Source organism: Rhinolophus sinicus, linkage group LG04 (genome assembly GCF_036562045.2).
Source record: "Rhinolophus sinicus isolate RSC01 linkage group LG04, ASM3656204v1, whole genome shotgun sequence".
NCBI lineage: Eukaryota > Metazoa > Chordata > Mammalia > Chiroptera > Rhinolophidae > Rhinolophus > Rhinolophus sinicus.
Window position 1 is genome coordinate 14,597,477 of NC_133754.1, and position 27,652 is coordinate 14,625,128.

Below are 27,652 nucleotides of genomic sequence, written 5' to 3' on the forward strand. Positions count from 1 at the left end.
AAGTATTCTAGATCGTCTTCACAGGTAAAACACTTACCAAAACAGCTTTTAAATTCACAGCAGGCTAGTAAAATTACATTTGCATCACTATAGATAATTAGACAGTTGAAGATTTCTGCCTTTCATAAAGTCATTAGGACTCACAATTTCCAAATATGTATGTGTGTGTGTGTGTGTGTATCTGTGTGCGTATTTTTTTTTTTTTGACAATAGCTGCACCTGAAACTATCTTGTACCATTTTGAAAGAGGTGCTCCGTGTATCAAAACGATTTGACAGCTACAAGCACATAGTATCAAATACCTGGCACTGATCCCAGCAAAAAGTGACGCATCCTATAGTTTCAGTTGTCTATTCTCCACCCCTACGTAAAACCTTCATTCACCGCTTAACTTATTCAAAAGTCACACTTAAGAAGAGAGGTACCACCTGAAAACCTAATACTGATCAAGCAGCATTCAAAATGAGGGCTTAAGGTACCCGGGTATTGCTACAGGACTAATTCTCACTAAAAATACAACTCAAGTATATCCACATAAATACAGGAATTGCTACTAGGATCTTTCAATTAAGTCGCTTAAGTAAGAGGCTGCTCCGGCGAAGGAAAAGGAGGCAAAGGAAAGACAGAAATGGCCGAAGCAGGAGGGCAGCTCAAGGGGGTTTCCTCCTGATCTGAGCTCCGGCTCTTTGTGATACGAGTGTATCTAAACTCCATATGCACTTAAAAATCGGACCATAAAAATCAGGACTCTGGATCACCTACAGAGCCCAGCAAGTTAGATTTCTTCCAGGTTGCATAAGTGTGCTACAATTCATCAGACACTAGTTTATGCCTTCAGCTGACTCAGTTTTTGCCTACCAACCATTCAAGTACTGAAAAGTCAAAATTCCCTTCATCGCACCTTGATATAGACATTTGAGATCTTAGAAGATGTTCCATTTGACATTCCAATAAAAGGTAGTAATTAGCAATGTCTCTCTTGGCGGTTCTACTTACAAATATACTATTATGTGCCTAACGGTTTGTTTTGTTTCATTTTTGTACTCTAAGCCAGTGATTCTCAGTGGGCCTTCACACCATCAGGAAGCACTTTGGAAATGTCTGAGGGCACTTTGGTTGTCACTGTGACTGAGGTGATGCCACCAGGATTTGCGGGGGGGAAGTGTGGTTGACTTTTCTGCAACACATGGGCTAGTCCTACACAATGGGAAAAACAAAACAACAACAACAACAAAAAACTGTTCTGTCTCCCAAAGAGAGATACACATACCTTAAAAAGACAGAGCGAATCCTAAGTATCTAAGCTTAAACTCTAATTCAATGTTATTAGATATAAATGGAATTCATATGTAAATTGTCACATATGAAATACTTTTTATTGCGTGGTTTTTAATACACATTAATACACAACTTACTCTGTAAATTATAGGCACACTGTTTTGGGGGGGTTTTGTTAAGCTTCACCAACAGTTGTGCTCCGTTTCTGAAATTTAGGCATCCCAGGATGCACTGCTTGTGGTTATTTGAATCACCAAAACAGCACACCTGTGTAACTATTGTACTCACAATGGCATGAGGCAGAGATTCAAGAATGTGACTTTATTGTATCTTCTTGACTAGTCATGGCCAATTGTTTATATTAAAATACATAGTTTTATTATTTAGTACAGTGAGGCATTATACTGACTCCTTTAAATTATGAGTACATAACTTATAATATCTATAAAGATTCTCACTCTAAGAAAGTAATGGGGAAGTTAGGGAATAATTATTAGATAAGGTGGCGGTACCTAAGAACCCTGAGAACCTGCTTTAAATCATTCATTATACTTTTATTTTCTTTCTGTCTAATGACCATACATGACCCAGCCTCTCTAGCCAACAAATTAAAATACTTGATACAGAAATACTGTAAAATACTGAAAAACAGAAAGCCCATTCGTGGTGGCTGAAGTCAAAATAAAATTTCAAGGTAGACAGATGAAAGACACAAAGGCTACTGCTTTCTTTTTGGAAAAGCGTCTTCAAGATGCCATGAGCCTATACTCAAAAGTAGTACATTTGGAATTAAGGAACCTTGAGACCCAGAGTCCCCCCAACCTCTTTTCTCTGGCTTCCCTGACCACTCTTGTCTAAATATGGCACCTTTGTGACAAAGGTGTGATGATAGTCCATATTTAAAAACAAAGAAGAAACAAAGAAGAGATAATACTACAAAGAAATTTGCAATCAACTACGTAATAGCACAAATTTGTCACAAACCTCATCGAATACGTGGTCATTCTCGGCATGTCCAGAAGGAAATGGCACTGGAATGTGTAAGAGTAACTGACATTTACAAAAGGAAAAAGAAATATGGAAACAATAGAAATAAAAAATAGGTGTGTGTGTGTGCATGTACATACGTATGTACGTATGTACCTATAAAGGGTGCAGTATTCTTAGAATAGATTTTGAAACTCTATAAAGGGCTAAAAGACGGAAAACCCAATTAAGTCATTGGCACTGAACTTCTGGGAGGTCACAAAGTCCTTGGGAAATGTACAGAAGTTTTTTCCTAGAAAATGCATCCATGTTTTATGTTTCAATTCCAAAGGAGTTAAGCTTACACATCTTCATTTAATAACCCCCCACCTTAAGGGGAAAATCTTCAACGTGAGAGCCCGAATATCACAGTCTAAGCTCCATATATATTACAGAACAGAAGACAGGCTCCCAGAAATGAAATGACTTTTCAGACCTCACTGGTTGTTAAACTCGAGAACTGGAGCCCAGCCTAGTGCGATTTCCAGGCAATTGTGATGGGTCGCTGGTGAGCAAGTCATCAATTTTCACATTACTTAAATTTATATCTGCTCAAAGTGATCATATGGCATCTTTACTGTCTTGGGTCAGGTTTCCCAGAGGTGGACCTGAGACAGCGATTCAGGCACAGGTGATTAACAGAGGGGATGCTCGCAGGATGAGGGGTGTAAGTAAAGGAAGCAAGGTAAGACAGGAGAAAGAAACTTTGGGAAATGTGGCCTCAGCTGGATATTCGCTTTAGCCTGAACTGCACTATAGTCAGTACCACCTGGAAGGACACCGGCAAGTCAGTCATGCTTAGCTGCAGGACACCAGTTCCCTAAGGCCAAACCTCTGGATGCAGGCACTCACCACCTAGGGATGCAGGCACTCACCACCTGGGGATGCTGGCACTCACCACTGGAGATGCAGGCACTCACCACTGGGGATGCAGGCACTCACCACCTGGGGATGCTGGCACTCACCACTGGAGATGCAGGCACTCACCACTGGGGATGCAGGCACTCACCACCTGGGGATGCTGGCACTCACCACTAAGGATGCAGGCACTCACCACTGGAGATGCAGGCACTCACCACTGGGGAGGCAGGCACTCACCACTGGGGATGCAGGCACTCACCACTGGGGATGCAGGCACTCTCCACCCAAGGATGCAGGCACATGCCACTGAGAATGCAGGCACCACCAGGTGAAGGGATGGATCTTGGAGCGGCACCAATAGCATCCATAACACCATTTGAAAATGACTTGCTTTATGTTATAATAAGGCTGCTTCCTAAGTCAAACTGAATAATATGGAAAACCACATATAGGGCCTAAACAAGCAATATAAACCACTGTGTATTAACCAATTCTTACCTTCACACATAAATCGGGACGCCTAACACAAATAACATAATACTGCAGCTACAGATCTTTTAAGAGACCTGAAATGGCAGTTTGCCTTGATATATCAATATATTGGTATATGTATGCAATTCATTTAATATTTCTTCTAAATAAAATACTGAGCATAAAATGCATAGAACACATATAGACCCTGATGAGTAATTTGAATGAGGCTAATAGTTCAGTAGATATGAAAATAAATATCTATTCTTTAAATGGAAAAATCTTATCAGTTGGCTGTTTAGCTAATATTATCTCATTCAAAAATATTCAAGTAGTTATCAAATCAAAACTAGTCTCTGTCTAAAGAGTGATTGTTTTTGTTGTCACTTCTATTAATACCTGAGCAACATACAATGTGAATCAACTCATTTAAAGTACTACCTTCACATAGACGTTTCGACACAGTTTTGCCTGAGGAAATTGGGAGTTGCAACATCAAAAAGTAATTTTCCCTTAGTTAATTACTTTCTAATTAAAAACTATACCTAAATCGAATCACTGTGCTATTTTACTGGGCAAGTCTAGGGATAGATTTTAGAAATAGAGAGAAGAAATACTGCAAGAAGAAACCCAAATTGAGGGCACTCCACAAAATAACTAAGCAGGATTCTTCGAAAGTGTAAAGGTCTTAAAAGATCCTGTCACTGCCTGGAAGAGACTAAGGAGACAGAACCAACTAAATGCAAGGTGTGACCCTGGATTGGGACAGGAAAAGGGCCGGTGGGCAACTGGGCAATATCTGAATAACGTCTGTGGTTTAGTTAATATTGGCCAATGTTAGCTTTTTAGTTTTAATCATCGCACAAAAGTTTTAAGATGCTGACATTAGAGGAAGTTGGGTGAAGGGTATATAGGAACCCTATTTTTGTAACTTTTCTATAAGTCTAAAATTATTTCAAGATAAAGTTTTTTAAAGATTAAATTGAAATATTCATTAAAATTCTGCTATAAAAATAATTTGAAAGAATGAGAAAAAAATGGAGCATCCCTCATTCTTTAAAAGAATTTTATAAAAAGCCCACTCAATAAAAAGGATACGTATTTGGCTACAATAAATATACATGGACGTGATGGAGAGGAGGGAAGTAAAGAAACTACTATCAAGACAAATCTGAGGCCACTGAGAGAAAGTGTTTAAGACACAGGTAACAAAATACCATTCAAAATATAGACATTTTCAAAATCTAGAAATTTCCCAAAACACACCGTTCTCCATTTCCTCCATTTTCATTTCAAACATGCTTTTCACTCATTCTCCCAACAACTTTTTCTATAGCTTTTTATGACGACCTAGTATTCCTATCACCTTAAATGGTTAAATTCTCAAGCCAGGCACTATGCTAAACACCTACGCATTTATTTAATCCTCACTAACAACCTTTGAGGTAGGTATCATCCTCTCTGGATTGATGTGTGAGCTGAGGCTTAGATAAATTAAGTTCACCATAGTCCTGCAGCTTCCATTTGAACTCTGGTCTCTCTTACCCCATTTCCTTTGAGCTGATACTGTCTAACTCGACACTTAGGTTGCCAAGACCTCGTGTTGACCCCTCTGCCACCCCATCCTTGCAACCCCGTCCCTGGACTCCCCACCGCCTTCTGGCTTCACTTCCACCTTCCTCAGCCACACCTTCCTGACCACACGTGAACCTCGCCACTGTCTCAAAGCTGTTCCACCTCACGTATCCCCAGGATCAGCGTGATCCTTTTCTCCGACCTCAGTTGTTTTTTACACGTCTCCCACTCCCAGTCACCTTGCTCTTGACCTCAATAAAACCTCCAGTTGGATGACCCGCTCTGTTTCCTCCCAACGCAGGCTAACTCCATGATCCATCACTTCCTACAACATTGCAGGAACTCCTCCTAGTCTCTCCTTCTCACATGGCCTGAGGTACTTATTGCAGATCTGCCCTTCTCCAGGAGCTATGGAACTACCTACCACTTCTACCTATTTTCAGCAAGCAAATTTCTATTCCTCTGTGAAAAGAAAACGATCATTCAATTTCCTGTTTCCTGTATTACCGATTTATTTGCACACTAAGCTTTCGTTACCAGTTCCTTCATCTACCAAAGATAATCCCCTTTATTTATGCTCTGGATCCTCTTTCCTCTCACCTCCTAAAAGGACACTGCACATCAATTATCCTTTTTAATCCTGTTTCATTGAATTCTAAGTTAAGGTTGGGCCTCAGTATATAAACATGTTAATACTTAATGGATTATAATTAAAAGAAAAAAGAGGCTTCCTCAACCCTAGCTTTTCTTTATATATGACTTCCTTTTCTCTCCTTCAGATGACTTTTAAAAGAATTTTTCTACACTTGCTGCCACTTTCACAGTGCATACACCACAGTGGTTATTTTTTAGATATTTGTTAAATAAATGAGATGCAACAGAAGTTCCCAAATCGAATTGGCTAATTCTACTTTGGGACAAACACGTGAAATCAGATAATTTTCTAGGAACTGGAGCTAGAGATAATACTCACAACCTGAGCCTAAAACAGCACCAGGAACAAGGTCCAGCTCCAGAGGGGGACTCTTCAGGCAGTGGCACTGATACTGTAACACTGGCCAAACTGAAACCCGTTGTTTTCTCAGGGAACATGAGCAGAGCCACACAACACCTCTGAAACAGGGCAGTACCAGCCATGGGGTGACTGGGGCTGAGATCCCACCCCCATCGTCACCCACCACGCTGTGTGACTGTGTGTGGTGCTGTGTCGCTCAGAGGAATGAAGGGGCACACCTTTTTCTAACCTGCACAACACACCAAATGGGTCAGTGGCAACCATGACCTGGAAACCAGGGCAATGGCAGGTAGTGAAGACAACAGCTTTTAAGATACTCCAACGGATTCCTCTTATGTGCTGGATGGGGCCAGAAGTGCCTACAAACCAGGAAATTACAAGTTTGCTGTGGTCTTTAGACACCTTGATTCCATCCTAAACTGAGGAAATACTGGTACAAAGCAAAACTTTCCACGTTTTCTTTGGCAAAACTGAGAGTGGAAAGGATGTAATCTTAACACTCATGCACACGCAGGCAACTAGTCAGAGAGCTAAGAAGCGATCGAGAAGAGGTTGGCAAACACAGAGTGGACATGTTTTTCAACTGAATTACAAATGTTTGACTCACTATTTTCATTCATGGATGCGGGTCTTACAAGACAGCATAGTCATTAAACTTACATACCTCAAGTTGCTTGGGATACTTAACACCACAGAGAGTCAGGTTACATTTAAAATGATCGACTCTTTGGAGAATTAAATGAATACACCCAAGGTATTTCACCCAGAGAGGAAAAACACTGCAGACAGGCAGAGGTATGACTCATTATAAAATGGATACTGGAAAGACAGTATAATAATTGATTAAAAATTCAAATGGACCAATAGGCATACTATTCGAAGGTAAAAACCGGAAGAATGCAATAGCAAAACCAAACATTAATTCTTGTTAAGTCAACAGCAGCCATCTCATTTCAACAGTGTATTATGTTTTGTTTCAAGGGTTAAAACCTATCTAGTTGTCCTTGGCAGCAGTTCTCTGCTTGGCTAACATTTCATCATTACAGCCACAGACTGGTTAAGCATCTTAAGGGGTCCACAATGATTCCCATAATTGTTTCTCCTGAGACTTCAGAGTTCAATATCCTATAAACACAATTTTACCCATATGTCTGCTAAAAGCGTAATTCTTTTCTTAACCACACTGGAATTTATCTTCCATACCACACAACGTCAAACTGTCTTGCTGGGGTTTATCCCTACGAAGGTAGGTGTTTTGCTTTTTGGTTTTGTGTTTTTTTAATTTATTCCATGAAAAGTTTAGTGCCATATAAAAAAATGGAAGATTTCATTATCTAGTTTCAGATGATTATATCCAATAGTCCCCATTAACTGAATCTTCTCCAGTTCTGCATTTCAAAAATTTTATTCTTAGATTAAGTTTAAGTGAAAATTAGAAAACCTTTAAAAGATAAATACAACTGAGTACCTGGAACTTGGAGTTAACTTTATCACTACTTTTTTTATATTCAAGATGTCCAGAAATATGCTAAAGCTATAGAATAGTTTCTTTTCATCATCATTTCAACGTTCTTAAACAAACCCTTATAATAATCTTTTTTTATATATAAATGTGATTACACAAAGGTTATATTTTTCAGTTTTACCAATAGTGGGGTTGGATTTTCACTGTTACATCCACAGTATCCTTCCTCAAACCCCATTAAAATTAATAAGAAGTTAGACGGCTAGCTCATTAAAAAGACAGCAGCCAGAAAATATCATTTGCCCAGAGACTGACAATCAACTCAAACGATATTTGACCAAGTATTCCAAGTGGAAAGTACAGAAAGTAGAAACTATCTCAACTGGAAACCAAGTGTCAATTTTTCCTAATGACAGTATCAAAGAACAAACAAAAAGTATCACATACATATCACTCTTCTTTCACATTCTATCAATTTTAGCAGAATAAACAAGAGATGAGATGAATATACAGGGAGCTTGCACCACTGTTTTAGAACATAACATTGCTGGAACTGTTCGAGAATGTGCATAAGCTCCGACCATCACAGACAACTGTTGCGTAATCCTGCAGATAAAAACACAGCTACTGATTAAAAAGGGTTTTGTTCCTTAATTTATTTTTTAAATGTCTATACACATGGCCATTTCTTCACAAATTACATAAAGGATAAAATGGCCATTTGACTAAGATACACAAGCCAACTTTTCTGTGATGAAAAGAAGACTGAAAAGGCCTTCGCAGCTGGGAAAGCATGTACCTGCACAATTTCTAACGGGTGAAAGAGCATGCTTACACATTACCATAACATTTATCCTTTTGAAATTCCCCTCTGTAACCATTTTATTGGTACAACAAACTCCCATCAGGCAAAATTCAATACTCCTAAATCATTTATTTTCTCATTTATCTGGATCTAGAAGAAACCACTAGACATTGACACTATGCCCCCGACAAACACAACCCATGAATCAACTTGACAATTGCCTTACACTTCTATACATTCTTCTTCCTCCTCCTCTTTATATTTGGATTATTATTCTGATTGCTTTTAAACCACCTTTCCCTAAATTTTTCAATATCTACCTAAGGGAGAGGGAATAGGATGATAATAGATCGGAACAAAGCATTCCCACAAACCTCTCTCTATTTATCTGGTCAACGCTAAATACACTTTTTTAGTTTGTAATAAATAAGAAATGCTTTGAATAGAAAAAAACTAGATTGGTAAAGAACGCTAATACTTGTAATAAACTAACTGCTGGTAGCAATCTATAGCAGTCCATACACACTTAGAGAATTAACACAAAGGCGTCCTCGTTGGTTTTTCTTTTCAGTCAGATTCCTGACAACCCTTAAGACATCACTTACAAATTCAACGCAATAGGCTTCATTTATCTGATTAAAGAAATAGCTGAGCGTAGACCCTTAATATCAAGAATTAAAGGGAAAAAGAAAGACAAAAAAAGAAAGAGGAAACATTGTCCTTAGGATGTTCCCAAAGAGTGGCACCCTGGATACCAGGCGAACCCTCCTCCCACCAGCTGCTCCAAAAAGTATCAAAGGTACTCATAGTCACAGTGCATTTTATCAGTTCTCTTGATTGTTTTTTCCCCCTTCCTGTACCTTACATTTCAAAAGATGTCTGACTGATTACAAAGCTAAGAATACCTCTCAACATTAACTCTACGGGTACTAATTTACACAATTTGATTGCTTCAGCATAGTGTTTACCAAAGCAGAAGAAACAGATCAACTCATTCAACAAATACATGTCATATGCATGGTGAAGGCACTAAGAAGACAAAGGTGAATCAAGTCCAATAAAATGCTCCCTTCAGACTGGTTAAGTCCCACCATCCAGATGGCCACGTGCCAATAATCGAGCCTGGCGCTACTGTTTCTCCTAACAGGTATTTTGTACAAGTGGTTTTTGGATACTGACAAAGATTTAGTCTTTGAAAACAAAGGGCTTCCTGTCAGCACCCAAGAGCCTCAGTTCACTCCTGAAGGGGTTTTACCTCCAACTGCAAATTCTACATGTCTACCTGTCCCTAGTTTAGTTGGGCCACTAAATGTGTATAGACAGACGTTTACCACCCCCAGTTTCTCTTAATTCAACATAATCTGCTATATCTGTCACATTCTTAAAGCCAGGAGTCCATCTGTACATTTCAAAACAGGACATTACAATCAGCAGCATTTAATGGTGATATTTAAGTACAGTAAGTAAAAGTAAAATAAGTTTAATGTTTTTAAGAAAAAGTAAAAATGTAAAATAAAATGAAAATTACCCCCCACCCAAAAAAAAAGGATTATTTTAAAAGTTGCACGATGCCAAAACAAAGACTCTAGATGCAAAATTTAAATGGTAAGAAATCTCAGTAGTGGCAAATGCCAAAAGGTTTAAATGGCAAATTATTCAATATTGCTTCAACAAAATAATTTTTATCAATAAAAATACTATCGAGAAGTGCAAACCAAAAATCAAACCAACCCTAAATTTAGCATCCTCTACAGACATAGACACAGCTTTAAATCTGTCCACAATGTGGTACCCTGAAAAACCTGAGAAATATCACGAATCCATATTTAAAGACGGAAAAAGATCCTTCTCAGTTTCACAGTCTGCAGGTCTTCCCTATGTCTTATGGTATGTTCAAAGGAATCAGAAATGGAAGGAAAGAATCTATATCTTATATTTTAAAAAGAACACAGTTGTGACAAACTCATTCATTAGCAAATTAGGCAGCCCTGAGAAAGCAACAATTTCATACTACTTCTGCTTAGGAAAGTGAGTTTGACTGCAAAAGATCTTCTGCCAACAAGGAGACCTGTTTAAGATTTAACAACTGATCTGGCCCAGTTATTAAATATGTATTCTGTAAATACTTCGAAAATGTCAATATCCATCTGCTCTGTACATACTATTAAAATTGATACTCTTAACCAGGAGATGAGTAAGACTGACAGAAAAATACTTCTAAAGTAAACATGTTCAGGAGAGAATACCATAAACTATATTCAGTAATTTCCAGGTAGTGGTGCTTAAAGGCTTGTGGTGATAAAATGTGGCCTCTGTAAACATCGAACATCAAAAAGCAGCTCTGTTTACTCTGATGGCACCATCAATTATGATCAAAAAGAAAAAAAAATTATTTTTCTTAACAAGGTAAACACAAGTGAACCAAAAAAAGTCCCATTCCGGAATCTCCCACAATATTCAGGGGAGCGGTTCGACGTATGATGCAGGGCGCGCAGGGAGGAAAGGGTACTTGACTATCTTGAATCCTCCGAGGTAGCGCTGAGAAGAGCTACCTTTATACAAGCATCATTAACAAAGGCAAGGGCTGGCAAAAGAAAATTGTAAAAGGTTGTATTCTTTGTTCAAGGCTGAAATTATATCAGCTTATGGTCACAAGAGTTAATAAGGAAGCATACATGGGTTGTTAACTAAAACCAAAATCAGCACTTCATCAAGAACTGACGAAATAGGTAATAATTTCCCAAGGTTAGAGTGCATGTCAAACAATGCTAATAAAATGGACATTCAGTGGTGAAAAGTTAGGACTCACTAACACAAATTAAAAATCCCATGAAGACATAAACTAGGCATTCTTTCTTGCTGGGGTCTCTCCTGAAGCTCCATGTGCGACACTGAACAGAGACACTTGACTAACAGAAAACAAGGCAGAATAATGGCAAATACACCCGTTGATTCCAGCTGAGTAATGAAGGGACCAGCTATTAACTTTTTCTCAAATTTAAAGCACATCTTATCCTCCAGTGTAAATAGATGAATGTAAAAATCTCCCCCAAAACTAAAGAAGGCTGCCAGGACCAATAGGTGAAACAGACACATAAAAAATAAATCACAATGCTGAAATAATATACAGCTCCTCAGAATGGCATGAACGGTCCTTCCAGAATCTGTCCCAAAGAATCGCTCCAGTCTAATTTTTCCATTCTCTCTGTGGTCCCCCCATGAGTTATTTAGACGCTAGTTCTGTCTTTGCTCACTGCTGCTCCCCATCTCAAGAGAATGCCCTACCCTGTGCCACCCAAACTCTAAGTTAGGACCTAAGTTAGGACCTGCCTCTAGTCCACCCTTTCTACTACATTTCCCTAAACTAGGATGATTTCCCTTCCACTTTGGTTTCCCCTGAAGCGAATCAGCTATCTCAAAAATTAAAAGGAACTTCATCCTACCCTGAACTTACAAATAAGTTAAACATTAAATACTACCTTCCGGCATTCATTACTCATTTAATTTTTCAATTGTTTGTTTTGAATCCTAAGAGATAAGCAACTTGAGGGTAGAAACTATGTATGTAAATAACCTATTCACATAAAATTAGCATTCATTTTGTGGTAAGTGGTTTGAATATACTTAACATCTATGGGCTATTGGTCAATTTGTTCAGCCAGCTTGAAGGCCAGGAGTCGGATGGAAAATCACAATGATTTAGAACCAGCTGAAGAAGGCCACAAGTGACACCCAGTGTCTCCACCAGAATAGGCACAACTCAAAATAAGTTCGTTCAAGTCTCTACAGGCAGAACTATTGCAGGACTAAAGGGCTCGGTTATCCTGAGAACCAAGAAACAAACAAGTGAAGGCAACAAATCAGTGCCCTGAATATACACAGGGCACTGTGAGGATCACCCCAAAATGTAGCCAAACCCCAGCAGACAGACCATGTAGATAATCCATTCAAGACAAAATGGATCATTGGACACTTTAGGGTATTTGTTTTTATATGTCCTGTAGAGACCAAAAAACTGGCATGACATTTTTTTTCAGATTCTTATTTTTGTCATCGTAAAGCTTTGGTGCCTAAAGTGCTATCGTAAATGACATCAGAAACCACCCTATGGAACACAAGTTCCAGATATGTTTGGTGTTCCAAAAATATGACCAAAAGCTAAGGCCTTGACATCAAACAACACTCGCAAGAATCAAAATCTTACCATCATCTTTTCAAAAAGTTCTAAGACTTCGTTCTCTGACAGCGGCTTCGGAAGGTGTTCCGCCATCCCTGCAGAGCACTCGTTGCTTGCAAACGCAGTCTTCAGGTTGGAGAGTGGAGGTCTCTCTTTCTTGCTCCCTGGAATTTTTATGCTGGCAAATTTGTCCAGCTACAGAGAAAGATAAAATGACACATAGTATTTCCTTCCCAACATTTATCTAATCCCCAAAACGAAGAATCAATCGATCGTTATCACTTTGATTTCACCGGGAGATATTCAGCATTGGACTCTTTTTAAGATACCTTCTAATCTTAAAATTATAGGATTGAGACTATAATGACAGGTGACCTTTGATTTTACAAATCAGCAATGTAAGCAGTTTTACAAAGGTAACTTAGCTAATTTAGCTGTTGGCAATCATACTATTACTGTGTCCTGGTCCCCAGCCCCCTTGTCCAGAGCCCTTTCCATCATGCAAACCACCGTGGAGGAGGGGGGTGATTTAGGAATTTTAAGAACTGAATTCTACTAATACCTCCATAGCCCGTGGGCCTGATGAACACATTTTTCTCAAGCTGCTGCTCTGTATTTGAACTTCCTGAGTAACTACAGAGTAGGGTGGCTAGAGCATTGGGAAATAAAGCTGGAATTTGTTGCAGTGGCATCTCTTCTACAATGAGATCATCAAATAGTTTGCTGATATTTGAAAATGTAGAGATGTTAGTTTACAAAGTTAATTGCTTGTTCACTGAAATTTTCTTGAATTTCACAAGTTCTATTTCTCCCAGAAAAACAAGACTTACATAAATGGGAACAAATAAAAACAAGCAAGTCTTCAACTACGCTTGGAAAGCACAATGATTTAGTGAACTGCTCAGCATAACTCTGCACATGAATACTGTTTTTGCGATGATATGTACAGTACATAGACCTGTGCTATTCATTCTGGGAACCACTAACCCTATGTGGTTATTTAAACATAGATTAAATTGAAAACTCAGTTCCTTAACTGCACTGGCCACATAATAAGTGCTCAAGAGCCACATGTGGCTAGCAGCCCCCATACTGGTCAAAGCACGTAGAGAACATTTCTATCATCGCAGAAAGTACTATGGCAAATACAATACCTAAATTCTCAATTTAAAAGAACCAGTCACATTACTGATTATTCACTTCACCCACAAAACAGGATGTCTTCAAATAATGAGATGCAGAGACAATCATACTTATCTTTCAAAATCTTTTTAAATTCACTATGAAGATAATGCTGAAGATGCTCAAAATCACTAATCATCAGAGAAATGCAAATAAAAACCACAATGAAATATCACCTCATACTAGTTAGAATGTCTATCATCAACAAGACAAATAATAACAAGTGTTGGAGAGGCTGTGGAGAAAAAGGAACCCTCATACACTGTTGGTGGGAATGCAGACTGGTGCAGCCGTTATGGAAGGGAGTGTGGAGGTTCCTCAAAGAATTAAGAATAGTATTACCATATGACCCAACAATCCCTCTCCTGGGTATCTACCCCAAAAATCTGAAAACATTTATCCATAAATGTACCGTGTTTCCCCAAAAATAAAACTTAATCGGAAAATAAGCCCTGACATAATTTTTCAGGAGGACATCCGCAGAACATAAGCCCGAATGTGTCTTTTGGAGCAAAACTTAATATAAGACCCAGTCTCATTTTCAGGAAACACAGTATGTGCTCCAATGTTCATTGCAGCTTTATTTACGGTGGCCAAGCCATGGAAACAACCAGTGTCCTTCGACAGATGAATGGATAAAGAAGATGTGGTATATATGGAATACGATTTTGCCATAAGATGAAATAATGCCATTTGCAAAAACATGGATGGATCTTGAGATTATAATGCTAAGCGAAATAAGTCACACAGAAAGTCGAGAATCATAGGATTCCACTGATAAGTGGGATATGAAACTGAAAAACAACAAAGGAGCAAGACAAACAAATAAAGAAACAAAATCTCATAGACAGACGATAGTTTAGTGGTTACCAGAGTGTAAGGGGGTAGGGGGGTGGTAGATGAGGGTAAAAGGGATCAAATAAATATATGGTGATGGAAGGAGAACTGACCCGGGATGGTGAGCACAAAATGTGATATATAGATGATGTATTACAGAATTGTACACCTGAAACCTATGCAACTTTACTACATAGGCTTCAGGTATACAATTCTGCAGTATATCATCTACATATCACATTGTGTGCTCACCACCCCGGGTCAGTTCTCCTTGCACTTAATGAACTACTATTGACAGGAGCAGGGGTAGCAGCATGACAAATTAGAATTCCAAGGAGCCCCAGTCATGAAACGAGTCTGCGCCCACCTACCAAATCCTTCCCTGAAGCCTTCACCCATTGCGTGGGGTAACATTCCAAGGGGTAGGAAGGGCAGGAAAGCTGAGCAAGATGTTCCCTGAGGCATGAGAGCTCTCTCCCAATGCGAAGCAGCTGCCCTCTGAAATCAGTGGCCTGGGCAAAGACCTGAGAAGAATCCCAGCAATGCCTTCTGGGCCTTTAGAGAGTACATGGCAGGTGCCATCTGAAGGCTGGGAGCAGGACACCAGGTCAGAGAGAGATTTTCTGAAGAAACAAGGAACCAGAAGTGAACTGGAAACAAAAAGAGAACTCTACTATAACCCTAAAAATGGGTATCAGGACTTTAAAACAGAAAGAGATACCCCACAGTTTTGAAAGCTAGTAGTTCAGTTGTGAAGTCAAAAAATCAGATTGCCAGAATCTCATTAGTGCTCACATCCCGAGCCCTCAAAACAGCTGAGGTCACGGCTGAGCTGAATAAAACTAAAGCATAAAGGAAACCCAAACACAGCTGAACTAGATCACACTGACTCAACCGCCCCCTTCCCCCCATTCTTGCAGCCTGAAAGAAGGGCATGCCTTTTTTGGAAGCAAACAACTTAATTTCTACTATATATATATATTTTTTAATGTCTACCATACAGTCAAATATTGTGAGACACACAAAGCAAGAAAATGTGGCCCCCTAGTCAAAAGAAGCAGACCTAGAGATGGCCCAGAGGGTGGAATTACTAGACAATTTAAAATTAGATCTATAAAAATGACAAAGGATATAATAAAAAGAGTGGACATCATACATGAGAGATGGGTAATTTTAGACACAAGGTCACGGAAATTTTTTTTAAATGTCTATTAGAATGAAAAATGTATCACAAGTGAAGGATTCACTAGGTGGGCTTAACAGAACCTAAGCATTGCTAAGGAAAGAATTGGAGAACCGAAACACAAATCAAGAAAATTGTCAAAATCAAAACGGGGGTGGAAAAGGAAAAAGGAAAAATAACAAAAAGAAAAAACACAGTACCCAAGACCTGTGACCTAATACAAAATGTTGTCGTACAAGTGTAATTGGGGTACAGAAGCAAAACACTGAATATGGTACAGAAGACATATATCAGGAGGTAAGTTTCCTAATTGATTGAAAAAAAAAAAAATCAATTCACAGATCCAAGAAATTCAGCAAACCCTAGGAAAAATAATTTAAAAAATAAAAACAAAATAAAAACACAACTATGCATCTCCTAGTCATACTGCTGAAAATTAAAAATAAAAGTCAAGCCATGAAAGTGCAGCTAGAGGAATGGAGAAAAATGATACAAATGATAACTAATTTCTCACCAGAAACAATGGCAGCCAAAGACAATGGAATGGCATCTATTAAGAACTGAAAGAAAAATACTGGCATCCTGGGATTCTATGTCCAATGAAAATACCTTTCATAAATAGCAGCAAAATAAAGATTTTCAGACAGACAAAAGCTGGGAGAATCTGTCTCCAACAGACCTGGACTACACAAAAAGTGTCAAAAGAAGTTTATCAGGCCAAAGAGAAATGATACCAAATGGAATCCCAGATTTACAAAAAGAAATGAAGAACAATGGAGAGGTTACACTGTTAGATGTTGCTCATACAAAGATAAATGAGCTATTTAGGACGGAAATAACTAACAACCAAGTGAACAAGACAAGCACATAAACAAGTAATTATATAGCTATACAGGAAATGTAGCAAAAGGTATGTACAATGCATTACAGTAGCTAGGAGGGGCATCTAACTCACCAATATAAACACTTTCTACTTTGGAATAACCCAGCAACATAAAATTGTCTCTGCATGAATATATGTCTTAGAAGTTACTGTCCCTATGTACATTAGTTCCCCAATTCTCCATACGTGTTTTTAAAAACTGGGAGACACCAAAAATATTTTTTTAAGAAATGAGACTGGAGGCTCTGTTTTCTGAAATACTTTCATCGTCATCACTTCTACCGTGTTTCCCCGAAAATAAGATCTAGCTGGACAATCAGCTCTAATGTGTCTTTTGGAGCAAAAATTAATACAAGACCCAGTCTTACTTTAATATAAGAGTGGGTCTTATATAATATAGTATAATATAATATAGTATAATACCAGGTCTATAATATAATATAATACAATACAATACAATACAATATAATATAACATAATATAATACCGGGTCTTGTATTAATTTTTGCTCCCAAAAATGCATTAGAGCTGATTGTCTGGCTAGGTCTTATTTTCGGGGAAACACGTTATATAAATTATAGCAATCCCTCAGTGTAGGAACTATGCTGACTCCTCTTCACACACCATCGAAGTGTAATTTGATTAATATGCTAAACTTACGACATGAAATTAAGCAAAACATCATTAATACAACATCAATATTATAAATGTAAACATGTCAATGAATGGGACTAGCAATTCACAAGCTAATTTATGAATGCATAATCTAATGGTTCCATCATGGTAGAAGTTCAGAATTTTTAGTTTTCACCTAAAGTTTCACACAAACTTTTTAAAATAAAAATCTCTAGCTATAGAAATAACAATGGCTAATATTTATTGGACCCCTTCTATATGTTACACACTGGGCTAAGAGTTTGAAACGCAGCACAGGTTGAACGCATTTGTGTAATCCTTACAATGAGGAAACCGCATGTCTAAATAATAATAGACAAGCTCCAAAACACCTCTATACATAAAAAATTCATAGTATTTAGCTTGTAAAATAGCATAAAAGAAAAACATAACACCAATCCATTATGTTTTTAGTACAACATTTATATCCATAGACAATATCAGAATTTATACAATAATAATAAAACAGAATTAGCACCCCTCCCGAATATGCTTAGCACCTAAACTCTGGGGAAGGCTGGATTTTATCCAAGTGAAAAAATAAATTTGCACATTATCACAGGCATAGCTAGCTAAAAGCCAGACAGGAAAAAAATCAGCATATGCCTCTTCTAGCTTCTAAATCTTCAAAGGTCCAAATAGCAATATGAGATACAAAAGATCAGTATTTCCCAGTATACACTGCTTGTATCTATTTTCCCTGCTTGGATGAGACGAAGGACAAAATAAAGAAGGAGCCATAGAAGAAAAATAAATACCATCCTTCCTCCTATACTAAAAGAATAAATTGAATTTGTTGAATACCTCAGGCTTAAAGTAAAGTGTTCCCAGGTCCGTGATGCTCCATTGAGCACTGTAAGTAGATTCCACAGAATCAGGACACTATTACAAAGTTAAGTACAAAGTGAATTTTACTATCAAATCATTTTAAATGCTCTAGTGAAATTTCATTTTTTAAAAGGGATGCTGCTATGATTCTACTCAAACGAAAACAAATCACTAATTTATCTTTTATGAAATTACACATACAATTTGCTTAAAGCAAGACACAAAGAAATATAAAAGCAAACTTTTAAAAGCAAATTTTTTAAATACTTTTATACATAAAAACACCATAGAAATCCCCATCATACTGACTGCAAATGGTGGTCATTTTGTATTTGCCAGTGTGGCTGGGAGTATGTGTCTTTTACAATTTGTGCACTTGCATACCTGCTTTTAGTTTTATATGAAACTCTCGTCTTAAACATGAGCTAGAAATACAACCCAAGTAGATGAAACACACAATTTGCCTTTATTGGAGGACTGGTTAAACACACAGAAGACTGAAGGAATTCTATCACAATGCTATTTGGAGGTGGTACACCATTCTTAATTAATATGGCTACAGCTGTGTCTGGGGTGTACTGAGTTTTATAAATTAATATCACTTATCTTCAGGGGAAGCTAAACGAGCACCCTACTGAGTATTATCTCACACTGATAATCAGTAATGACAGTTTAAATAAAATTAATTAAACCAAAAAACAGGCTCTAAAAAACTATCTGGATTTTTAGCTACGATATTATACTGTAACAGTGAAGATACAATTTTCACTCTTACAATGTTTTAAATACTAACAGAGAACTATTTTTTTAATTTAAAACAAGAGGAAGATATTGTAACTATTAGTCATCTTACAACTTGAAATGTCTGAAAAAGTGTATAGATCACCAACACACTTCCTTAGAACACAGAAGGGAGTAGATATTTGCATGCAATCCAGGAGAATTATTAAGCAACTATAAGTTCACTGTAATTACAGAATCAATTCTATGTGAATGTAAGCCTGAAATCCAGAAAATATATATATATCACTTAAAGTTATCTATCAATTTTCATGTACTCTCATACTGTATTTCCACGTAATCTTGTACTATACCATTACCATCCTAAGCCACTTGCCAATTTTTGACCCAAGAAACTGTGTAATGTTAAGTATTTATTATTGTTTTAAGCCATTAAGTCTGGGGATTATTTGTTACATAGTAATAGAGGACTAATACACAGCTCCTTGTAGAATACTTTTAAATGCCTAAAATATACATAATTACAAGGAAAACTAAATAAAATAGGGTTGTGAAAATATTAAATTGTAACAGTAATATATATATTCATCTTCATGAATGCATTATATAGCAAGAGGTAATACAAAGTCTGACTTCAACATAGTGTTGAGTATAAATCATTTTTTGAAGTATCTTCAATAATGCTAATGTTCTGAAAACATCTGTGATTTCTGTGGTGGTAAAGTCACAGGCCAAACTCTACTGTGGGAAAGGAGGTGCCTATATTCATGTTAAAAAATACTAAATTTCACTTAAAGTGTTAATGAAAATAGATTTAATCTTTTTCCCATTCAAGTTCAAGGACACCATGAATTCTACCACAAACCCCTTGGTGGTCCAGGAACCCCGGTTAAGAACCCCTGGTATGTAGATATGGAATAGCAACAGAAACAGCGGTAGAAAAGAAGAAAGTAAGTCAAGTTCTAATGCCTTCAATGAATCAGTGGGAGGGATGAGAAAAACGTACACTTAAGACCAACAAGGAGAAATGCACAGAAATGCTTAAAAAGAGCTGGAAGCCTTTGAAGGCAGAAGAGACCAGGAAAGTAAAGCCTTCAAAGAACAGCTAGGTTTCTGTTAGAGCAAAAGGGAAAACAAACATTCAAAATGACAGGCTTTGAGATACAGAGGGCAAAGTGGGAGGGTTTGGGAGGTGTGCAGGAGTTGGGAGGCAATGGCAGATAAGAAAAAGTGGGCCTGCACAGACAAGGACAGAAGCATCTACGTGTGTGTTGATGACAGGGATTGATTATGACTTTCCGTGTCGACTCAGGTCAGCAGAAAAGTGAACTAAATTGCAATAACTAATGAACATTAATAAGGAAACAAATCAGGCCACGTGGACTGTACCTTAATTCATCTTCTCTTTGGCCCTACTCCCACGACCCTAGTTCCGGCCACTTGGACGACAGCTACAGCCTCCTAAACGGCCTCCGTGTCTTCACTGCGCTGCTAGCCCTACCTCTCCTGAGCTGTTGCCTACACTGACGTCCTGCTGACCTTCCTGAAACGCACATCCAGTCACGCCCTCACTCCTGTGCTTAAACTCCTTCCCCTTCCTATCCCCATGGCTCAGAGGGTAACATTCAAATATCTCACCACAGCTCAACGGTGCATCTTAATCAGAACATCCCTTCCTCTCCAGACCCCCTCCCTGACCCGGGCCATCCACATGGAAGGAGTAACCCACAGTTCCCCAAATGTGCTCGTGCTGTGCTGTTCCTCGTGCCGAGCGCCTACCAGATCCACAGCTCGTGTCCTGTCCACTTGATCTGGTGAATTTCAACTCACTCTTTAGCTCTCGGCTTGAGCTACAGCCCACGTAGGCGTCTTCCTGACTCCTCGACCCTGGGTGAGGGGGCTGCAGACCTGGTGCTTGCGTGCCTGCAGGACAGCACGGATGCTGTTCCGAAACTGCCTCACCTCATAGATGTCTACACAACAAGGGTCTGTGTCCCCGAGAACAGGAATTGTTAGTTTACTCACTAGACTACGCCGAGAACTTACTGGTCCTGAGCACGTAGCATGCGTCCTATTAATATCTGTTAAGTAAATTAATGAATCGCTTCCTTTCTCCCATGACTGGGACGTAAACCACTGCTTCTTGCTAGGCCTTCTCAACAGGATCAGGAAGAAAGCCAGGCATCACGTCTCTTAAACATTTAATAAAACCCAGACTGTTCCTACCACTGATCATTCAAAGAGCAGTCCTCCACACTGAAAACAAGCATGAATTTCTGTAGTATAGTAAGTACTATGGAGTAATACCGTACTACCGTAAGGAAAATACTACTATACTACTACTGAAGGAAGGAGCATAAAACCATTTTAGAAAAATTTAATAGTCAAAAATCTTCCAAGTTCTATCTACCCACATCACTTAAATACATATATTCAAATACATAATACATATATTCAAATATTATAATACTCTATACTTAAAATGAATGAAATAAAGTTAGCTCTGTAAATGAATGTTAACACTTTCTAAAAGACAGATGCATAGTACTCATTCATGAAAATTATCTGAAGACATCAACAATTGCTTTCTACTTGCAAACCTGATGCTTCACTAGGAAGCCCTTCAGTAGATATCCAGGAAGGAAAATTATTTCAGAGTAAAAGCTTACTACCACTCCTGCCAGCCTGGATTCCGACTTGTCCTTCGAAACGCAGCTGAAGTTCACCTTCTCTATGAAGCCTTTTCCAAGGTCAAAGTTCGCCTTACGGCTTCCACTGACCCGCATACTGCTCTCCAGCCCCATCACATCACCCTCAAGTATGTACTGATGGTGGACAACTTTCCCACTGCCCCCGAGGGAACAGATGGCGTATTCATCCTCACATTCCTGTAACAGTTCTAGGTCCTCAATGAATGTTTAATGAATGAATGGATAACAGGGTGAATAAACAAGTCTGCACACCCTTCTCCATCCCAGGGTATTCACTCTGAGAGCTCTTGATTTCACTCCCAAGTTTCTACTGATTTAAGGAGGGGCTCTCTAAACGGTTTCATAAATATTTAAAAATCCTAAGATAGTACTTAAGTGTTACTACTGAAAACCTAAGTACAGGAAGCACTAATTAACTCATGTTAATGGGCTCAGAAAGGCCCACCTGACTTAGTAAATAGTTTAAATTTTGTAGAACTTATTTTGACGTATTTCACCACATATATTCAGTGGGCTCAGTCCATCTTGGTATTTCTACTTTACACAGAAGAGTATATTTTGAATACATTATTTTAAAGAGAAATTGTGGGAAACATACATTTTTTGCTTTATCACTGTTTTTAACTTACCAAGGAAAATATAGTTAAGTTCATGAAAATACATAATGAACTTAAATTATAGTATAAAAGCTTTATATCCTACCAGGGCAAGAAGAAAATTATTTTAAATAATTATTTTAAGTTGAGCTCTTTTTTCAAGTCAATGGTGTATGTTCTATTAACTGACTTGCAAGTCAGGCACATATTCCGATAACAAATCATTTTATTTTCTTTAATAGGTATGATGTCTAATTCAGCATATATCCCACAAGACACACCACATCCAGGCAGGTACAGGAATAGTCTGCAGATAGACAAACCCTGTCCCGTTAGGCACATTCATCGGGAGAACTCATCTTTGAGTGAACCAGTCACAGAAACACCCAGGAATGTGCTGGAGTTTTCTGGCAGCAGTTAGTTACTGAAGGAGTGAGGAGGCCCACAGAGGCAGTGACAGCTTCTGAAAGCACTCACCAGAACCCATGCCCAGACCAGGTGGCATCCCAGTGGCCACAGGGCCCCACTGCCCATGGGGAATTTGAGGGGAACCAGGAAAGCCTGTGCTTTTGCCTGGGAGCAGACTGCAGTTTCTGGATCTGGGAAGTGGTTTCCACAGTTTTTCTAGGTCGTAATTTTAAAAACCTCTTGTCTTCCACATGTTGCCATCTCAGTCACACATATCACTCACTCACTATGCCTTTGGGATAAACCTTTCTCAGTTTTGTTTACTAGAAATAGTCAAAATAGCTTATTTCTTATCACAGAAAACTTCTTGGACACAATATGTCTTTACAATTATAAGTTTTCTCAGGATTAAGACCAATGGCTATGATACATTGTTTTCCTTGTCGGTTTAAAGGTCAGAAGTCTCATATAGAGAGAGCTTTAAATGAAAAACAGAAAGCAATGAGATATACCTCTAGACTTTACACTGGCACTCTTTGTGGAGAAAGGGACAGCACTTAAGTGGCAGGATAACTCCCTTATTACAGATGGTGTCCTCCGGAGCCAGCCTGCCAGAGTTTTCCTGGCTGCCCCGTGTGACTTTGAACAAGTTACTTACCTTCTCTTGCTTCAGTTTCTCCATCTTTAGAAGGGGGAATAATAATAATGCGTACTAAGAGACATGCTCTAAAAATGAAATGTGTTTATAACGTTGGCATTTGAAACACTACTTAGCACACAGCTGGTAATTACATGGTCCTAACTATCACTTCACACACCTTTTCCCAATGAGCAGCCATGTTTCTATCTTTTCTACGTAAATTCTCCAGCAACTTATCTCACATCTGCCTATTACCTGGAAGGTTCCTGCATGTGGACTGACAGAGGTATATGAAATTAGAGAAGCAGGGTCCTACCACAGAGGCCTTATATGCTCTGTTAAAGAGCTCAGGGTTGCTCTATAGATGACACGTTCAACCAAGCAGTTTCAAAGAGGGTAAAACATGGTCAGAGCTGCAATTCAGACAGGTTACTCTGGTTGCTGCACAGGAAGCTGGCTTTTTAGGGAGCAACCGGGAGTTGTGAGAGTCCTGACAAGAGATAATAAGGGGACTAGTGCTGTAATAGAAGGGCCTGAGAGAAGGAAATAAATTCAAGAAATAATCAGAAACATTAGAAGAGTGAAGCAAACATCTAGGACAATATAGGAATAGAAACAAGTTTAAGAGGAAAGTGAAGGGTTTAAATCGGGGCATGTAGAGTTTCAAGTACAGATGAAAGTATTTAATGAGCAGGCCAGTGCATTAATTGTCTCAAATTGAGGAAAAGATCATAGACGGAGACAAAGACCAAGCATTATATGTGCAGAAGAGAGCAGTGGCTTCAAGAAAGAAACCCGAGAAACAACAAGTTTAAAACAGGTGAAGGAAAAACACACACAACAGAGACAGAAAAGAAAAGGGCAGAGGGATATGAAACCAATAAAGTCTGGAATCACAGAAGCCAAGAAATCTTAGTTGTTCAAAGGGCACAGAGAAAACTGGATCAAGTAAAGCAGAGAAATCCAAAGACTAAAAACTAATGGATAGTACTGGGGACAAGAAGGGTCATTTCATAATGATAAAGGATTTGTAGCAATCCTAAATGTATATACACTTCATTGGAGAGTTTCAAAAACCATGACGCAAAAGCTGATAGAACTGAAAGAAAAACTAAAAATCCTAAATTATATTTGGAGACTTCAACGCTTCTCTAGATAATTGTTAGAACAAGCAGACAGAAATTCAGGAATACAGAAGATGTGAACAACACTATCACCCAACTTGACCTATTTACTATTTATACACCAATTTTAACAAAAACAGAATGCACATGGAACATTCACCAACATACACCACATCTGAAACAGAAAGCAAGACTCAAAATTGAAAAGGATTGAAATCACATAAACCCTAATGTCTGGCTACAAGGGAAATAAATTATCAATCAAAGAAATCAATACAGATCCCACATTAAAAGGATAAGAAAATAATACAAACAATTCATAATTCAACATCGTGGATGATATAAAAAAATTCCCTGAAAGAAAAACTACCAAGGCTCAGTCAAGAAGAAAGAGGTCACCTGAATAATCCTACAAGTATATCTAGTAATTGACATTTCAAAAAAAATAAGAATGGCAAGCCCAGGAAAAGATGTTCAATGTCACTAATCATTGGGGAAACAATCTGTCTATTTCTTATAAAGTTAAACATACACTTCCCACTCCCCCTCCAAAATTAACATATGTCCAAAAAAAACTGTACTCAAATGTTCTTAACAGCTTTACTCATAATAGCCAAAAACAGAAAACAACCCAAATTGTAGACTATATAAACCAATTATGGTATTACCAAACACCAAAATACTACTCAGTAATGAAAAGAACCAATTTCTGATACACCCAAGCACTAGATTCGTCTCAAAAGCATTATACTAAGTCAAAGAAGCCGGACACAAAGGCCACAAACTATGTGATTCCATTTATATGAAAGTCTAGAAACCGAACTGGAGCTCAGAAAGCTGATCAAGAGCCAGGAGGCAGGAGCAGAACCGGCTGCAAACAGCACAGAGAAAACCTTCTGGGGCGATGGAAATGTTTCACATCACGATGGTAGTGTATGCACGATTATAGACACTTGTCAAAACTCTTAACACTGGGGCATTATACTGTACATAAGTCATCTCTCAATAAAAAAGAATGCGATACCTATCATAGCACTAATATTGTGACTGCATGGTCTACCAGACATTTTGGCATGTACCATTTAATTTATCCCTTAGAAGTCCCTATGAACACGGATACCAAAGCTCAGAAGCTAAATGACTTATGCAGTCACAGAGCTAGTAAGTGGCAGAGCTGGCACTCTCCCCAGCTCTCCTACATTCAACGACAGGTCATAAAGTAAAGAGCAGATGCTAATACGGAGGCCTCAGAACTTCCTGTAGCCGGTGTACAGACCAACGTCTATTTCTCGCTATTCTTTTGGCCCATTTGTGTGTCATGAATCAATGCACTGGAATGGATTACTTTTTTTTTTTTTTTAATGGAATGGAGAGGAGTGAGGAGTAGACAGGCATGAGGGGGGAAAGACCCGAGTTCATGATGCTTAGAATCATTAAATATTGTTTCTTAAAACTTGTTTCAACTGAGGGAATCATATGTATGGCTGTGCTGAGCTACAAAGTAAAATGTATTTCTTACTGTGGGCTCTAGTCAAAAAAGTTTGCAAACCACTGCTGCAGGCTGAACAGGATTACAACAGTGACAGTGGCAGCAGTGGGATAAAGGACGGGACGGAGACCAGTGGGAGCACGTCCTTCAGCAAGACGGCTGTGAGGGACAAAGGAGAGAGAAAGCAAGTCCAGCACAGCTCCTAGACTGCAAACACACTCAGTGGACACTGTGATGGAGAATTCAGCTTTGTGGCATCCACATTCGATCTCTTCCAGCTCAGCTTTTCAAACTTGTCTCCCCTCACTGTCCTCCCCCGACCTTTTTGTCTCTACTAGGAAAGCTTTCTTTTCAACCCAGGTAGAAACAATGGAGACTCACAGTTGACCCAATGATTTTTTTCAGTGAGTCGTAAACTCAATGATTTTTTTCACCTTTGTAAGACCCTAGCACCTTGGACTACACTCTATACCGAGCGAATGCTCCGATAGCTGTAGAATGAAAACTATACTGTACTCCTGAAACTAATATAAAATAATATTGAATGTAACTAAAAAAATAATTAAAAATTTAAAAATAAATAAATAAAAAATAGAGTATATGAACTCGCCTAGAGACCTCAATGCTATAGCGATACTTCATTCTTTTCACCAAACAATGTTCTATGAAATTAAATTCTGATAGTAACTCAAGAAATAACCTTAAAAGTACTTTTGCAGACCTTCAACAAAGGAACTTAAAGAAACGGGTCTTTAATATTAATGTTTCCCAGGATGCTTCTGTTTAACGTTTCTAAAATCCTCTCATTCAAACATATGGCTACAGCAGGCACCATTCTTAGACGCCTTCCCTCAAGTTCTGCCCAAAAATGACTACCCACGTTAAGAAGTTCTAAATTAAAAGCACACATGTCATGTGTATGCTGAGGGGGTGGCAGGCTTTAATTAGAAAACATACTGCTAACACACAAAGCGTCAGTGGCAAGTGCTTCCCTGAGCTCTGACTCGCCAGAAACAGCTTAAAGAGCCCGCAGCTTACCTAGCTCTCCTTTCCTGCTCACAGCTCTGCGTCCATCGACAATACACATGCCCGGGGAGCCTCAACTACAAATGTGTCACTCCACCCCGCTCTCCATACATCAGGACAGATTTTTTTAAAGGGGTTAGCAAGGGACAGGACTAACGGGACAGCAACAGTTCAACATAGTAGGACTTCAGTGAAACTCACCAAAACCCTATGAGGAAGGCAGAGACGGTACAATTAGTCCTTCTTTACAAATAAGTGAACATCCAAATAATTGATTTGCCAAGGTCACACAGCTAAGAAGGGGGGAAATTCCGTCTTTCAGCAAGAGTCTTCTGATCCCAAATGCAACGCTCTTCCCAAACTGCATCAATAAGTAAGGAAAAACTTACTTGGTGTCTCCTGTTTAAGACAGCCATGCTTCTTCTCTAAGAGACACAACAAGGGGTCCCACTCCCACCGTGATATCCCTGGACTCAAGCCCTGGCTAGAGCACAGGGCTGGGAAAGAACAGGGAGAGCCGGCGAGGCAGCCGTTCAGACAACGAATCGATGGGAAGAGGGTCAACGAGCAATCCCAGAGCCGTGGCCACGTGTGCACCTGAGATGAAGGCAGGGGCAAGGCAACAGTCAGCGATCCAGGCAGGTGGCCGGAGAGGC

The 27,652-nt window shown here is 38.7% G+C and overlaps 1 protein-coding gene across 1 annotated transcript in view; it reads right to left on the bottom strand.

Moving 5' to 3' along the window:
* The window catches only part of DIAPH3 (diaphanous related formin 3), a 438,451-nt gene that overhangs the window by 381,454 nt on the left and 29,345 nt on the right, over nucleotides 1-27,652 (bottom strand). The window contains exon 3 of the mRNA XM_074329349.1: nucleotides 12,701-12,868. Coding sequence (XP_074185450.1) covers nucleotides 12,701-12,868 — 168 coding nt within the window. The remainder of the gene's footprint in view (nucleotides 1-12,700; nucleotides 12,869-27,652) is intronic.